The 17665-nt window shown below is 40.4% G+C and overlaps 2 protein-coding genes across 2 annotated transcripts; both read left to right on the forward strand.

The window, feature by feature from the left end:
• Positions 1-7431: 7431 nt before the first annotated feature.
• On the forward strand, positions 7432-9817 carry LOC119262468 (GTPase IMAP family member 8-like). Its single transcript, XM_037534719.1, has 3 exons — positions 7432-7497; positions 8573-8618; positions 8719-9817. The coding sequence occupies exons 1-3, from the start codon at positions 7462-7464 to the stop codon at positions 9606-9608; spliced, it is 972 nt and encodes a 323-aa protein (XP_037390616.1). The 5' UTR covers positions 7432-7461; the 3' UTR covers positions 9609-9817.
• A 2245-nt stretch (positions 9818-12062) lies between these two features.
• On the forward strand, positions 12063-17315 carry LOC119262469 (GTPase IMAP family member 4-like). The gene is made up of 3 exons (XM_037534721.1): positions 12063-12145; positions 14213-14258; positions 15516-17315. Exons 1-3 carry the CDS (start codon positions 12110-12112, stop codon positions 16787-16789), a joined length of 1356 nt encoding a protein of 451 aa, XP_037390618.1. The 5' UTR covers positions 12063-12109; the 3' UTR covers positions 16790-17315.
• The last annotated feature ends 350 nt before the right edge of the window (positions 17316-17665 follow it).

Below are 17665 nucleotides of genomic sequence, written 5' to 3' on the forward strand. Positions count from 1 at the left end.
ATGACAGTAATAACTCTGGACTTTGATTTCAGAAATGATGCTCCAAATCTCCCAGTATTATACATAGTAAACTATGCAGGCTGTGACAGTTACAGCTATTATTTGTGTGTTAAAAGATGCGACTATATCGCGCTGCATATGATGATAAAAATAATAACAGTAATGTTATTTAATAACATTAGTTGAACAACAGTAATGTTAACTTTCTCAAACTCACGATTTACAGTAGAAACAAGACACACAATGAACAATAAGCAAAGGAACCCACAACACACAGCTGCAGTGTACCATAGCCCAGGTAACCTCGCAGCTACCATGTAGCGCAGCTTCAGTGGCCAGTCCAGGCACATTTCTTACAACAAGCAAAATTATCTGGCAGATTAGTGGGATTTTACTCATTAAAATGGCCTAAAACAAGTAAACAATGTCCAGAAATAAGGGAAATAATCTCAAATCATGCTTAAAACAGTCTCAACAGGATAATTATTAGATATAGTTTACTCGACAAGATACCAATTTGTAGCAGTGTATGTTTTGAAACTTGCTTTGAAAGTATGAACCAACAATGTAAGTAAATGACACCAAAGGCTTCAGTTTAAAAAAGGGAAGAAAATTTGGTTTTCCGCGATAAAACTTCTCAAAACCAAGAAAACACAAATGGATCCCCACAAATCCAGATCATTCATACGGTTTGTCTCATGCTTTCGTGCTCCGCCCTTGACTAACACCACCACCACCACGCTTGGGCCTGTTTCTAAGAAGACGTTCATTTGCAGAACTCCTGTGAAAGTCATCCAGACTTCAAACAGAGATCGTCTTAGCTTCTATTTGGTATTTAGTTTATTAAACTGTAAACACTGTCTGATCATAGGAGGACGGGTCTCCCCTTGTGAGTCTTGGTTCCTCCCAAGGTTTCTTCCTCCAGGCTGAGGGAGTTTTTCCTCGCCACCGTCACCCCTGGCTTGCTCACTGGGGGATCTATGTTGTAGCTGTGTGTTTTCAACCTTTTGTAAAGCTGCTTTGTGACAACATCGTTGTAAAAAGCGCTGTACAAATCAACTTGAATTGAATTGAATTGAATTGAAAAGCTCCTTTTGACCTTCTTGGTAAAAGACCCTCAAACAAGAGGAACCTGAAGGCAGAGGATGAACTAAGCTGGTTCTCCTTCTGGGGTGCTGGAGCCTATCCCAGTGGTCGGGCAGAAGGCAGGAAACACCCTGGACAGGTCGCCAGTCCATCGCAGGGCTGAACTAAATCATTTACTTCAAATTGACTGTTTTTTCTTTTAAAGAAATAAATACTCGGTCGCTCTTTTCTACCGTGAAAAAACATCTTTTATGAGCTTTTCCTTTACGCTTGGACCTCTTAAGCCATGGTGTTTGGAACAAGCTCAAATTTGAGTTGGCAAACCTTTTTATGTCTTGCTCTCTCACACTCACACACACACACACACACTCTCTCACACTCACACACACGTCTGATTGGTGGGAACGACGGTGGGGCGGTAATTTGTTGCCTTGATCAGAGTCCTGTGGTTCCTGTGGAAAACCTGTCATTAGGCAGGGGAGAGATATATATCAGACTCTGTGAGTGCCGTGCTGCCTTGGGCGACAGCCAAGGAGGAACCACTGCATTACCCACCCTAACACACCCAAAAAGCCAAACGCCTCAGCTACACACACACACCCACCACTCATTTCCACTGTAATGAACCATCAGCGGTGATTCTGTAGATTATCTGACGTAATAAAGCCGCACAAAGGAGGCTTTCTCTCCCAAAAGTCCATGAGGCACGTACGCTACGTCTGAAAATTATTAAAGCCCGCCTAGTGACATCAATACAAACCATGGGGTTATGACGCAAAGGCCAAAGGCAGGACACGTAGGGGGAAAAGCATATAGAAATCCTTTGTGCAGTATATAAGCTCTGTTCTGACGTCTGTGGCAGACGTTGAGGTCATTCCTCTGAAAGCGATTCCATTTCTCTCCATGGCGCTTGTTGTCAGACTCTTGCGGGCTGACTCGAGTTCAGCAAGCCGCTATTTGGTGTCAGTAAATTTAGTTTCAAAGTCTTGACGTTGAGGCTTTCATGAGAACAAAATTCAGTGACCTGAGCACAGAAATCTCTTCACGAATGGTCATCAGGACCTCAGCTCACCACTAGCCACTGCAGGTTTGGAACATGCTGTGCTACACACTTCAAAATGATGGTGCCTCAAGGGTTCTTCAGTACAGAAAATGGTTCTATAAAGAACTGTGAACACTCAAAGAACCATTTGCATGATTAATGGGTTCTTTGCATCATGAAAGGGTTCTTCAGATGAATAGGGAATGTGTTGAATGTAAAGTTCTATATAGAACCGGTTTGAAAAGGGTTCTATACAGCATCATATCAGGCAAAGGCTCCTTTGAGAGAACATACTTTGAGTGCTCATGGTTCTATATAAAACCACTTTCTTTACCAAAGAAGATTTGAAGAACCATCATTTTTAAAGTTGTAGCTTGGTCCTTGTTAGCCTCATCGAATTCAGGCCGTCCGGTCAGGTGGTGGTCAGCTTTTAGCCTGGCAGATGTTGTAGTTATGTATGGAATCGTAAAGAAGAAAAAACATCACTGCTGTCGGAAGAAAACCTCGTATCTCCAAAATGGTAACTTTACTGGAGAAGGGAAAACCTACTGTACTTTTAATGGAAGTCAATGGAACCAGACTCCCAAGTCATTTTGGGCAGTTTGTTTTGGTCCATTCAACATGAAATTTACCCACAATGTAAAGGGCAGCAGATTTTTTCAAATTGTGTCAAAAACTGAGAAAAATGGAGATAGAAGGTTTTCTTCTGACAGCAGTGATATGTTGATTTGTGGCAAAAGATCAGAGCGAAACAGAAAAAGCGACGGATCGACTGGCGACGGAGGTGAATGTCTTAGTCTTGAGTCATACGGGAAGCAACGTTGACCAGCTGTAAATGGCAGCGTACCACAGCGGTCAGCAGTCAAATTCCTTTTTTATCCAAATTCTGTCGTTCACCAAAGGCAGTGAAATAAACTGGACTTTAATTTTTTCGACGAGTCAAGTTTTGTGTAGAAAGAATACCTAGCTGGTTAGCTTAGTAGCTAAGCAGATACATGTTAGCTGCGTATAACAGAATACCGTTAACTAGGACACCCAATTTAGGGGGCAGTCGTGGGCTGGAGGTCAGGGAACTGGCCCTGTGACCGGTTCGATCCCCAGTACCAACAGTCCATGACTGAGGTGTCCTTGAGCAAGACACCTAACCCCCAACTGCTCCCCGGGTGCTGTGGATAGGGCTGCCCACCGCTCCGGGCAAGTGTGCTCACTGCCCCCTAGTGTGTGTGTGCTCACTAGTGTGTGTGTGGTGTTTCACTTCACGGATGGGTTAAATGCAGAGGTGGAATTTCCCCGGTTGTGGGATTAAAAAAGCATCAATTAACTTATTTCCTGGCGTTCTCTTCTTTACTTTTGAATGTTCCCACTTTTGAAGAGAACTTTCCGAGTTGGGGACGAGTCAACAAAAAAAAAACAATGATAGCCACACATGGAAATACAGATATAACACAGATGCGCGTATACAGACTCTTCAATAACACAAAAAAGAAAGTAAACCAAAAACATTATTTTCACTCATTTCCAACCAAAACCACTTGAACACAAATCAAGCCATACTTATGACCTTATGAGCTGTAAGCAGGGACTTCCGAGGAGGACTTGAGGGCAGCAATATTCCAGCTGATACTGAGTAAATTTCACACAGCGTGGATTGGGAAAGATTTTTATCGGTTCGGCCTTGGAGTTTAACGGCCGGTCTGTTTGTATTTAAAGGTCAGGGACAGCGATGAAAACAAGCTGCTTCCCCTGAACTCAATCAAAAAAGGTGGGCCATACTTTGAAAATCGGTAGTTTAAATGCTCGACTGAACCTTGTGGTTCTGGCAGCCATGCTTCCATAACGTGTTAGCAGCATTAGCCTTGTAACTCTAGCACAACAGCAAGCTTGACTACATTAGTGGTAAAACTGAACAAAGTCGATGAACTTTGGCTTCAGACTCCATCATGCAGGTTGGCGCAAGGCCTTTATCCATAATTTACCCTCTCGGTCTCAGACACCACTCCATCGCGTAGGTTCAGACTAGTAACAGAGGTGCAGTGGAGCGGCCTACATTCTACAGGTTTATAGATTATCCTAGCACTCTCGAGTGGCTTACTGCTTTACTTCAGCCTATGTTGGTGTGTTTGTGTGTATATAGCTACTGTGCCTTGCTAACTTCAGATTTTATATAATCTGAAGGCATCAGGATCTTAAGATACAGTGGGAAGAGTTTCCACTATGAAGCTCTAAAGCTAAAGCCTCATTCACAGAGAAATTCTCCATTCATTCACACATTCTTTCTCTCTCCGGCCTGGTCTGCCTCATAGCAGAGCTGCTGTACGTCTGGACCTCAGCCAGTTACAGTTGGACAGCTTTAGATTCAAGGCAGATGCCTCCAGACCTGCTGCTGCTGAGTTGCTGCTTCTGTTTTGGAGACGAGCTCAGAAGACCTCAAAGTCCCACAGCTCAAACAAAACCCCAGACGCGCTGCTTTATCGTGGGCCTATGAGAGTTTACATTAATCACATGACCATCGTGTCACGCCGTTGATGTAAAGTGGTGGTGATGGAAACCAGGGGTCTACGGCAAGCCGTTTAGCTTTTAATCCTTTTGTTCCTGATTTCATTTCACAGAAATTCAATTTAATCATGTGGAAAAATGTAATTCTTACTAGTAAAATTTAATTCTTACATGTAGAAACTCAAGTTCTGATATCAAGAATTCAATTCACACACGTCAAAATTAAATTCTTACTAGTAAAAATAGATTTTTTATATCAGGAATTTAATTCTAGTGAAAATTACTTTTTTGATATCAAGAATTCAATTTTTATTAGGAAATTTTGAATTCTTGATTTCAAAAATGTCATTTCTACATGTAAGAATTCGATTTTGAGGTGTTATAACTGAATTCCTGATATCAAGAAAAAAGGAATAAAAGCTAAAATGGCTTACCGTAGGTGTCACCATGTCTGGAATTGGCTTAATGGTTAAAAGAGCTTTTAATAGCTTTGTCTGCTCACTGTCCAGCCTGTAGATGTAAAGCCAGAGACAACAGCTCAGCTGCGCCGGTCACTTTCTAGGCCTTCATCAGTGGTCACAGGACGCTGTTGGCTGGATATTTTTGATCTTTCTCGGTCCAGCAGCGACACTGAGGTGTGTAAAAACTCTATTACCACTGCTGTCTGATCCACTCAGACCAGCACAACACACACTAACACACCATCACCACGTCAGTGTCACTGCAGTGGTGAGAATGACCCACCACCCAAATAGTACCTGTTCTGTGAGGGTCCATGGGGGTCCTGACCACTGAAGAACAGGGTAACAGAGTATCAGAGAAACAGATGGACTACAGTCTGTAACTGTAGAACTACAGAGTGCAGCTATACAGTCAGTGGAGCTGATAAGATGGACAGTGAGTGTAGAAACACGGAGGTGGTCAGACTGTTAAGCCTGATCGGTGTAGAATGGATAGAATCACCTGCTGATTTAACTGTGGCTAATCAATCACCTTCATGCTGTTTCCTTGGTCTTGACTTTACAGCCTTGACTTTCCTTCAAGATCTGCTTCTTTCTCAATGCAGGCGTGCTAGTCTTTATCACAAACGCAAGGGCTCCACCTTGTGGAGAGGAGAAACAATGACAGCAGAAATTTTCTGTACCGGGACCTGTATATACACAAAAACTCTGATCTGGAATCCGAATCCTCTCTTACTGATGTCAATGACCTGACAGATATGGATCTTAAGTAAAAGTAAAAGCACCGTCTCCAATAAACCTTCAGTAGAAATGCAAAAGAAGCAGGTAGAAAATCTACTGAAGGGTCATTCTACAGAGATGTCCGTTTTTGTGTCCCTGGCGTTTACAGATATATTACAGTTCATAAGCATGTTAGGATTAAAGTGTACTTATATTTTAAAATAAAACAATGTTATTTTAACAATCGCACCCTCTTGAGCCTCAATTTAGCAATCACATTGAATTCCAAGCACCACAGAAGAGCTCGTCCTCGCAGTCACGTGTGAAGACTGAGGCCATATTTTGAGACAAAAAAACATGTTTTTCTGCAATAATCTGTACATGACTATGGAATATATGATTTAAATGATATAAAGAAAACAAATGGCAAATAAATATTATAAAATCCCCAGGAATCGTGTCACTGGTGTTACTGCGTGACCAAAAATCCCTTATTTTGAAATAAAAGTCACACCGATGACGTCACTCGACCTCCTTTCACCTGTTTTCTGAGGATCTCTGAAGAAAAGCTCATGGTGAGTCCACTGCGTCTTTCGGTTCTCAGAGATTTTCTCATTCAGCTCATGATCTCATATGAAGCTTTTAGCTGACGTCACTGGTGTGACCGACTTTATTTTTAGGAAATTGTGAAAAAATATTATATAAATGGATTAAATTACATTTTTAGTGGATGTTCCTTGATTGACAGCGTGTGGTTTGATATTCTTTAGCAGCCGTTTAATAAAATGCATTGTTCATTAAAAACATCCCTGGTGTTACTTTATTATGTGCAAAACCAGTGAGCATCAGTAACACCAGTGACTCCTATGAAAAGATAAAAATGTGGACATTTCTGTAGAGTGACCCAAATCATATGCTTCCATATGTATGTGTGACATACATGCACGTGAAGGGGTGTTGAATTCTTAGGGGGAGTCAGATTTCGGAACAACACCTGGCTTTGATGGCTGCAGAGTTCAGCTACAAGGTCAAGTCCTGTTCATTTTTATTGTTTACAGTCAGTCATCCAGCGCACTGAACCACATCAACAAACAAAAACTCGATTGTAAAAATATGTGATCAGAATGAAGAGCCGGACATGGTTCGATGTTTGGGTGACAAAACTAAAGAAGCAAAGTCCGGATACCAAACAAGCCCTTCATTTAAAGCATGGTGGGGTGGGGATGGGGTCTTGCAGGGCTGTCTGAGGGTCCCTGAGGACCAGCTTGAGATCCACTGTCTTAAACTCTTGATACAAGGCTTCTACTCATGCTAATCAACCATGCTGACTCATAACCCTGCTCTAATTACTTTTAAGATTTCAAAAACTTCCTGCTATGTAGATCTTCTAGGTAAGTTCTACACAGATTCTAATTAACACTTTTACAGGACAAGCTTACACCACAGGGGGGCAGGAACAGTCTACATTCTGAGTTACAACCAGGCTGTACTGAACTGAATCTGGGGCAACTAGCCGATACTGATACTGATACTGAGGTTTTATGACTGACCGGCAAAGTACGTCAAAGGACAAAGTGCAGTATTTCGAAGAAAAGGAAGTGGCTTCTGCCTGGAAGTGCTTGAAAACGGCCCGGCACTAAACTCCATCCTTCAAACATGGGACAAGCAGAGGCAAAACCCGAACCCGGTCTGGTAAGAATCTTTTCTGTTAATGCACTAGAGCCCCTTTACACACTTCATCACACTTATTTCTGGAATTATATTCATGTTGGTCCTTTGCATAATTGATGGTTGTATCTGGGTCCCATTTTTGGTCATAGTTTCATAGGTTGGCTCAAAAGTGATTGTGTTAGGTCTCCTTTTTTCTCCTATTGTTTGTACCTCTGTTGTGACTTCCTTTAGACTGTGGCATTTTAAATTTCGAATGTCTTACTTTTGTGTGTAAAGAACACTGAGATATTGCTACTACAGTAAAAAGTACTTTCTCAGTAATGATTTATTATTACTGGTATTATTAAATTTGGCTAGCCCACTGTAAATGCTTTGCTCATGTTTACATTTAACTTGTATGTAACTATTAAATTAATCTTAATCTCAATAAAAAAACAACCTGGGTGCTAATCCTATCCCTGGCCGTCATGGGCTGGAGGTTAGGGAACCAGCCTCGTGACCGGAAGGTCATCAGTTCGATCCCCAGAACCGACAGCATGTGACTGAGGTGTCCTTGAGCAAGACGCCTAACCCCCAACTGTTCCCAGGATTCTGAATTGGGCTGCCCACTGCTCTGGGCAAGTGTGCTCACTGCCCCCTAGTGTGTGTGTGCTCACTAGTGTGTATGTGGTGTTTCACTTCATGGATGGTCTAAATGCGGAGGTGAAATTTCCCCGTTGTGGGACTAATAAGGGTCTCTTAATCTTATTGTAGTCCTAATGCTAGTTAAGCAACACTTGGAATGGAAGTCCATGTAGTGATGTAGGTTGTGCTTTGGACCCCTTTAGGGTGTTACCAACTATTTTCATCATATCTTCATCAGGATAATGTTGATTTTGCATTTGAGGCCAAACCATCCAGCTAGATCTTCTTTTTGAGCCTGTGCATTTGACGTTAATATGTTAATACACGTGGTCTGAAAACTTCGCTGAAATCCGATCCAACACATCTGACTCCAGGTCACAACAAACCATCTACAAACAATGCTTAGGAGTCCTAGGACCTTTATTAGGATTAAAAAAAAACAAACCCCAAACATGGTCTGTATGTTTTACAGCTGTCAAGAGGACGGCTCCGGAAAAGGATAAAAGAGCACATTCGAGGTCTGTAGAATTGAATTTATTTTGTAAATATGACACATTTAAACCTTTTAACCACAATCAACCAGTGACAGCACTGTGGTCACCAATCATGTGTTTGCAGGTAAGAGTGCTGGAAGGAGTGGGGCACTGCAGCTTGTTCTAGTCGGCCCAAAAGGCTCTGGGAAGAGTTCAGCAGGAAACAGCATCCTGGGTAAAAAGGCATTTAAAACGGGAACTGCCACACTTACCTGCCAGACCGAGAAATGTGAGATAGGGTCCCGTGCTTTGACACTAGTGGACACACCTGGCCTGACCGGCAAAGAAACCTCCGACCTGGAGGTGATGAGGATCATCAGGAAAGCATGTCAAGATCTCCTAGAATTGCCAGTCGTATTCCTGTTGGTGCTGCCTTTAGAGTGGAACATGAAAAAGTCAGAGGACAGTCAACACATGCTCAGACATGCACTTGGCAAAGTTTCAGTGGACCATTTGATGGTCCTTGTCACCCACACAGATCAGGTCGAGCAGGATGGGTCAGAGGAGGAAAGCATCCTACGGAAAGGAGGACCTTTGCAGTTTACCGTGAGTCAATGCAGCGGATGGTTCCACCTGTTCAGCATGGCCAAGAGCGATGGTACCCAAGTCTTAGAGCTGGTGGACAAACTTGACAAGATGATGCAGGAGGGCAAGAAAACCCAAGAGCTTGATGCCAGTTCAGAAGAACAAATTGCAGAATCCCCAAAAGCATCAGACCAACTCAAGGGTACAAACCAAGAAGGTCAGGCAAAGAAGAAAACGCCAAGGCCAGATCCTCACTCACTTGAGGAAGATAAAAGAATGGGTAGAGAGAGAACAGGAGGGATTTACTCAGTCAGAAAGAACCTACAACAACTGGAAGATCAGATGAAGAGTAAGAGAGAGGAGGAAGAGGAGCTGATGAGGAGCCGAAATTTAGAGTACAAAGCGCAGCTGCAGAAAATAAGAGAGGAAATAGTAACTTTAAAGGCATGATTATTAGGCATTGATATCTTTCAATCATATCATTCAATCAAAGTCTGAGAACAGGACCAAGAAATGCTCATGTCAGCTGGATCTATACAGTGGTACGCAAAGGTTTGAACAGGCCCAGGCAAATGACACTGTTTGTTGATTTTCCAAGTGAAAATAAGTTAACGCATGCTTTACAGGGAACACACTGCGATACGAATTTTTCTGCTAATTTTAGGGTACACTTTACACTTTCTATTTATTTGCTAAGTTTGACATATTGGGAAAAAATAAACATAAAATATGCTAAATTCAGTAAATTGTGCATTATAATGGGCAGAAGTGTGTTCTCTGTAGAGGATGTGCATCTATTTACTTTTTAAAAAATCAATGCAATTTGAATAAAAGTGCCCAAATTTTGCATACGACTGTACAAACAAGGAGACGTTTTAACTTTTTAAAGGAATCAGTTTTTGCTTTTTATAAAATTTAAATTTCAGCTGTGTATGAAATAGAAACGCATTTTCACTTTTTCTGTAAGGGGGTGTTTTAACAACTGGATGCTCTTAACAAAGCAGATATTTCAAGTGAAAACAATTTCGCAAAAACTATCTCTCTTACATCGTTCTCCACATATGATATCAAATTTAATATTTACCAAAAATGTCAGCATTTGGTGTATCACCATATGTCTTAATCAGCACTGAGTCATTTAATATCATGTGTTTGTTGGTAATAATGGCAACTTATAATATTGTGCTTTTAACATGTTCTTTTATTTAATATACATCAGAAAAAATTGAAAATTGAATGTGAGTCAGATATTAAGATATACAGTGTGAAAGATCTGATTTAAGCCCAGTTATTTTTGCAGACCACATACATCAAAGAAAAACTGAGCAAATAAATGCTTAGATAGCTTTTAAACCTAATTTTCTCAGGTGCCTGAAACTTTTGCACAGGACTGTATTTATATTTTGTTCAAGAATTTTAGAGAAAACAACGGGACTGTTTTGTTATTCCTCAGTTTCACTTACCGTAATCTTTTATAGATAGTTAAGCCAATTAAGTTATTCATTTTAATAACTGATGAAATTAACTCAATGTAAAATGTCAGTGGATCCAGAATTTTGTACTCAGGTAAAATTTTAGATGAATTTGACCTGAAGCTAGTGAAAATGTACCCAAAATAAATGCATATGAATCGGTGATGTTAAATAAAATCAAGGTTAATCGGTGGATGCTTAAAGACAACAGAGAAAGGTGATATGGAAACATCCTTACAGCATCTCAAAGACAGATAATAGTTCATTTCTGCAGTTTTTATGTGAAGCACTAAGCTGTTAATAAAAGCATGTTTCAGAGTGTTTTCTGTTGTGTTTGACTTCAGTGGTTCAATTGGACATCTCTTTAAATTATACCAAAGTAAGCAAAATGTGAACTGGCTGCACTGAGTTGGGGCAAAAAAACGTATCACTGTTAAAGGGAAAAAAACCTTGTATGTCAATTTTTGTTGTTTTTCAGTTTTTGACATAATTTAAAAACAATAATTAATAACTTAGACCTTGTATGCAGGTCAGTAATCTGGGTGGTCCAATCCATTAGCAGGGTGCCAACCTTATCTAGCCAGCGGATCGATATGTGCTTGTTATCTGGGCGATTTGCATTGATAGAAATACAAGCCTAAAGAGGCCAGACAGGCTCATTAGCCATCTTACTATGTGTATTTAGCAGCTAACCCTGGTTGTACTGCTGAATCAGTGCTGCTGAATCAGTGCTGCTGAATCAGTGCTGCTGAATCAGTGCTGCTGAATCAGTGGCCTGCTGTCCTGTTGCTATGTGGAAATGAACGAGTACAAAACACTACAGAAAATAAGAGACAAAATAGTAACACTAAAGGCAAATTTTCAGTCAAAAGCCTGAGAACACAACTAAGAAATGTTTTTGTCTGCTGGACCCATAGAGCTGTGCAGTTAACACATCTTGTACAGGGATCAAACCTAAATATGACATTTTCCTGCTCATTTTAGTGCACAAATTCTATTTATTTGCTGAATTTAACATATTGGAAAAAATAAAACATACAATATAAAATGTGCCTTAACTTTTGCACAGGCCACAATGTTGAATTCAGTCGTTTGTGCATTAAAATAAGCAGAGTTGTGTTTTCTGTAGACGATATGTACTTATATTCGCTTAGAGAATCGATGGACTTTGACTGGAGGTGGCCAAATTTTGGCATATGACTGACAAATCGTTCATCTGAATTATTTACGTGACAATTTATCATCGGCTGAACTTTGACAGCCCTTCACCAAAGCACTGGTGTGCTTAGAAAAAAAACACCTGACCCACATACAGCGGGAGGAGGTTTTAATGCGTTGACTAGCCTGGATATATCTGAGGTTTTATGGCTGATTGTGAGATAAGGCCCAGGTCAAAGGCTTCCGTTTCCGAGAAAAGGAACTGGCTTCCCTTCAGACGTGCTTGCAAGCGGTCCAGCAGGCAAACATCTTAATGCCAGCATGGGACAAGCAGAGGCCAAATCCGATCCCCCTCTGGTAAGAGTTCTTTCTATTAAAATCTTACTCTCCAATTAGATAATGTCAACCACCTTTTATAAACGGCGAGCTAAATCATCGTTTCAAGCCACTTCTTGAATCTACCGAGTTGCTGGATCTACTGTAGCTGCTTTTTATTTTGCTTTTTTTTCATACGGTGGTTATGATTTTCTGCTTAAAGAAAACCGAGGCCACAATAAACCCTCGATTTACAGTCACTGGCCAGCTCATTTCTACAGCTCCTGTTATTTTCAGCTCAAAGTCCTTCACAATACAAAGTAAAAACAACAGAGGAAGAAGAGAAAGAGATAATCAATATAGCAAAAAAAAGGGGCTATGGTAGTAATTAAAATGAACAAGTTATAAAAATAAATGTACAATTAATAAGAAAGTAAAAGTAATATTTTTAAAAGTGACATTTAAATAATGAAAACCAGTAAAAAGCTTTTTAGCTTGATGCTAAAGTAAAGAAATATATTTTTAACTCTTTTTTAAAAAAAAAAAACATTGACAGAAGGAGGCTGACGGATGTTTATTGGTAATGTGTTCCGGAGATTTGGTGCATAAAAACAGAACCTCTCCTCTACACTATGTGGACAAAAGTATTGGGACACATACACATTCCACCTACAGGAGCTTTTATGAATCCCATTCTAAATCCATAGGCATTAATAGGGAGCTGGTCCCCCTTTGCAGCTCTAACAGCTTCCACTCTTCTGGGAAGCTTTCTACAAGATTTTGAAGTGTGTCTGTGGGAATTCTTACCCGTTCATCCAGAAGAGCATTTGTCCTCACAAATTGGACAAGAGGGTCCGACTTGCAATCTCCATTCTAGTTCATCCCAAAGGTGTTTGATGGGGTTGAGTTCAGGGCTCTGTGAGGGTCAGTCAAGTTCTTCCACACCAAACTCACCCAGCCATGACTTTATGGAGCTGCTTTGTGCACTGGAGCTCAGTCATGCTGGAACAGAAAAGGTTCCTCCCCAACATGGTTGAAAGAGGACAATTGTCCAAAATGTCTTGGTGCCGAAGCATTAAGATCTCCCTTCACTGGAACTAAGGGTTCTAGACCAACCCCTGAAAAACAACCCGATAGCATTATCCCTCCTCCACCAAATTTTACAGTTGGCAAAATGCAGTAACATTCTCCTGGCATTTGCCACACCCAGACTCGTCCATCAGACTGACGTTAGAAAAGTGTGATTCGTGATTCTACAGAATACGTTTCCACTGATCCAGAGTCCAGTGGCAGCATGCTTTGTGGTTGAAACACTTGAACCTAAAAACTAAGAGGTATGTCCCAATACTGTTGTCTATATAGTGTATCAGGCCCTTGGAAATGTATGAAAGTGATAAACTATTGAAAAATCAGTAAAAGTTTTGTAGAAGGGAAACAGACAGCCAGACTAAAAAAGAGCCAGACTCTTTTTTAAAGAGTTTTTTTTTTTAAACAAACAAACTCATTTTCTCAACAAAGAACAGCTGCGCTGTTTGGGAGCGTTTTTGAAGACATTTGCGACATAAGCAGACTAGGACTTTTTAACTATGTGGGATATGGAATGCATTACACTACTTTCAGTCATTTTTTGATATAATGGGAGAAATAGGAAGCTCCTCTTAAACTGGCTCTGGTGTCAACCAACCCTGCCTGCTAGCTTATCCACCTTGCCAATGATCTATAGGCAAATGAATGCAACCATGCTAGCAGTAGAGTAACTCTTACCTCTGTTTGTGAACAACATAGAAAAACTGCAAATTAATGATGGTCCACAACATTATTATAATTTAGAACATGGTTTCTAAATTGTTCTTGTGACCAGGAAAAAACCATAATCATGATGCATGTTTAGCAGCCCTTTTCTAGAGCTTAGATTTCTTAGAACTGAAAAACATCAAACTGTACTGTGCACTGCAGAAGAGAAGCTGAGAACTGCCACACTTCACCCTTAACAAACATACGACGAGACTGAACACTTCACTTATTTTGTACACAGTATTACTTTTGCATGTGCATTCTTACCAAACCTTTTACTGTTGCTTCATGTTAGCTTTGATCTGCATGTTACAGGGCACAGGAAAACGGCTCCAGCAAGGGGTAAAAGATCATGCTCAAGGTTTGTGAGTATAAAAATATACATATATAATCCTCACATAATCAACCAGGGCACTCTAGTACCCACACGTGTCATTAGGTACAAGGTACATAGGTACAAGTTTGTATATTAGTATTGTGTGTATTGTGTGTGTTTTGGTATTGGTTTGGAACTTGATAAGGTGTGGGATTTTCAAATCATGGCTACAGCAAAAACAGACCCACAGGAAACAAACTGGCAAACAGGCAAGGATATCCCACTACAAACGGAATTGTATACAACTGACAAAATCCAGATAGTTGTGGGCAGCTTAGGGGAAAAAAGATGTGGTCTGTGGACGGAGCATCTAACCCCAGAGCAACAGACCAACCGGTCACTCCCAGTGGAAGTAGGTGATTTGTAGCTACAATTTAGTGGTAAGCAAGATGGGCAGCAGGTCGACAAGCGACAAATTGTGCAAATTCAGTTTATGCAAAAAAAGTAGTATGATGCAATGCAGTGATACTCAATTGCAATTACAAGTTACTCAGACTGATTTCTTGGACCAGTCACAGACACAAGGGATCTGAGGTCCAGAGCCTCTGCCCTCTATACTACCCAGAATATCCTATTCCCAATCAACCTATACAAAAAATGTAAGAGAAACTGTAATTTTATGTGGTAGAAATTCTACTGATGCCAACAAATCCATGGAACCAGAACAATGTGTGATTTTATCATCCACTTACTCAAAATAAGCAGTGTATTTAACACTTTTTTTTTGAAGGGGGTATTTATAGTTTTGGGGATTACGTAAACATGCGTAAAAGCATCTGCTTTAGTTAATATTCAAAAAATAGTTTTTTTTACTTTACAATTGAAGATGTTTTGCAAGTATATAAGCCTGATAAACAGGGACATTTTTTGAGTTGAGAAATGTAGTTTCGGGTGAGGCGACCTCTCTTATATGCTACCATGAAGGTACTTAGTACTGTCTAGCATTAGTAAATCAAGGCTATGTAATCTTTCATGGGCAGATCCAGATCATGGCCACATATTTTTGAATGTAGAGAGGCCACAATGCAGAAAAATCTTAATCAGCATCTAAAAATAGGTCTGTTGATGATCTCAGTTAAGTATCTGATGAATGGCAAGCTAAAGAAAGATCTGTTGTCTGGACTATCCAAAATCATGCTGTACTCTGCCTATAATGAAGAAAGTGTAGCAATGCGTAACAGGAAAGCTGCAGAATGCAACATGGCTGTATTTTAATCCTAGAATATGTATGTATGGCTGCAGGTAGAAAGAGTGGAGCGCTGCAGCTGGTTCTGGTTGGTCCAAAGGGCTCAGGGAAGAGTTCGGCCGGAAACAGCATCCTGGGCAGGGTGGCATTTAAAACAGGAACCGAAACAGTTTCTTGCCAAACTGAGAGCTGCAAGATAGGGGTCCGTGACGTGACTCTAGTGGACACACCTGGCCTGACTGGCGAAGAAACCTTGGACCTGGAGGTGATGAAGTCCATCAAGAAAGCATGTCAAGATTTCCTAGAACTGCCAGTCGTATTCCTGTTGGTGGTACCTCTGGAATGGAGCACAAAAAAGTTCCAGCATGGTCAGCAGATGCTCAGACACGCACTTGGCAAAATTTCATTTGACCATTTGATGGTCCTCATCACCCACACAGATCAGGACAAGTGGGACGGTTACAAGGAGGACAGGGTCCTACGGAAGGAAGGACTTCTGCAGTTGACCGTAGGTCAATGTGGCGGATGGTTCCACCTGTTTAACACTGTAGAGTCTGACCATAACCAAGTCTCAAAGTTGCTAGAGAAGGTGGACAGGATGATTCTGGAAGGCAAAAAGCTTCAAGTGCTTGATGCCAGTTTGGAAGAACAGCCCAGAAAGATGGAGATGGCAGCGAAGTCGGATACAGACCAAAGGACACAGGAGGAAGGCTTGGACTACAGAGCAGAAATCTCGCATCAGAAAAAGAGAGTGCAAAAAGGGGTTGAATTAGTGAAAAATAGTGAGAAAATTGTAGCAGAGAACAAAGAACTGCTCAGGAAGCTGAGGGATGAAATAGATGCTTTGGAAGAAGAACTTAACTCGAATGTCGCAGTGGACAAGAAGCAAGCTCTGGCGGAGAGAATCCAGCAAAAAGCAGTGGACATACAGTCCAAGGAGGAAAAAATCCGGCTTCACATAGGAATACTGCAGACTTTACAGCAGCAGATGCAGGAAAAACAGAAGCACATCAGTGAAATGGAGAAGGAGATGAGAGAGAGGGAGAAGGAGCATGCAAGAACGAAAACTCACCTTCCAAGAGCAATGGATGGAACCAGAGAGACAGGATCCGAATCTTGTATGCCCAAAAATGACTATGATGAAAGAATGGGGACAGAGGGAGTGATGGACATGACAGCGGGAGGCATGTGCTCAGTCAGAAAGAACTTAGAAATACTGGAGAACCAAATAAGGAGCAAGACAGAGGAGGAAGAAGAACTGGCAAGAGAAAGAAATTCAGAATACAAAGCACAGCTACAGAAAATCAGAGGGAAAAGGGGAACACACTGAAGGCATAAGGAATTATTTAAGTTCCATGTCGGCTGACCAAGGTTACTCTGCTCCATAGACCTGTGATGTCCTGTCTTTATTTTGTAGTGTGTTCCATGTCCCAAATAAGGAACCCCAGGCATTGGCTGGTTTTCCCTATGGGCACAATTTTTGCTGTCAATCTGTGATAAACAACATTTCAATGTTTTTTTGCCCTGCATACATGGATCACCCTGATATTACTGGATCTTTAGAGCTATGAGATGTTTAACAGTCAAAATACATTTCTTCCATAATCAAAAATGGCTTAGACCCAGAGTTCTTTATTTTGGCATGATGCACAATTTAAGTAGGTTATTTTTGCACCATCTCCTGTGATTATGTAAAATAATCCTGCTGCATAGTACAGTAGGAAGTGTGCAACTTAAACACTTTGTCAGTTATCGAATGGAAATTTTTATTTAGTTGATACTATTCCTTCAAGAATACGTTATTTCAAATTTATTCTTTTGTTCAGATGTTTAAGAAATCCTCTGTAACTGATACATAAACTACCATTTAAATGTTTCAATCATTTGTCAAATATTAATTGTTTACCAAAATAATTATAAAATAAAATGTAAACTGTCAGTTTAATCATTTTTAAGTGTTTTGGAAACAATGACAAAGTTATGGCATTTAATTTTTCTTGTAATGGTATCAAAAAATAAACTGTAATTATTGTCATATCATTTTATTTATATATATATATATATATATATATATATATATATATTTTTTTTTTTATCAGCATAATATTCTTATATTCTGAATATTATTTTTATTAAGTTTATTCTCAATGCTTTAGTTTTCTCAGTTAAAATGAAATTTTATGAAATCGTATGATCAAATTATTAG

Source organism: Pygocentrus nattereri, chromosome 25 (genome assembly GCF_015220715.1).
Source record: "Pygocentrus nattereri isolate fPygNat1 chromosome 25, fPygNat1.pri, whole genome shotgun sequence".
NCBI classification, from domain to species: domain Eukaryota; kingdom Metazoa; phylum Chordata; class Actinopteri; order Characiformes; family Serrasalmidae; genus Pygocentrus; species Pygocentrus nattereri.

Coding starts and splice junctions, on each gene's coding strand:
- LOC119262468 (XM_037534719.1), top strand. CDS start 7,462: ATGGGACAAGCAGAGGCAAAACCCGAACCCGGTCTG. Junction 7,498..8,572: donor CAAAACCCGAACCCGGTCTG/GTAAGAATCTTT, acceptor TATGTTTTACAG/CTGTCAAGAGGACGGCTCCG. Junction 8,619..8,718: donor GATAAAAGAGCACATTCGAG/GTCTGTAGAATT, acceptor ATGTGTTTGCAG/GTAAGAGTGCTGGAAGGAGT.
- LOC119262469 (XM_037534721.1), top strand. CDS start 12,110: ATGGGACAAGCAGAGGCCAAATCCGATCCCCCTCTG. Junction 12,146..14,212: donor CCAAATCCGATCCCCCTCTG/GTAAGAGTTCTT, acceptor TGCATGTTACAG/GGCACAGGAAAACGGCTCCA. Junction 14,259..15,515: donor GGTAAAAGATCATGCTCAAG/GTTTGTGAGTAT, acceptor GTATGGCTGCAG/GTAGAAAGAGTGGAGCGCTG.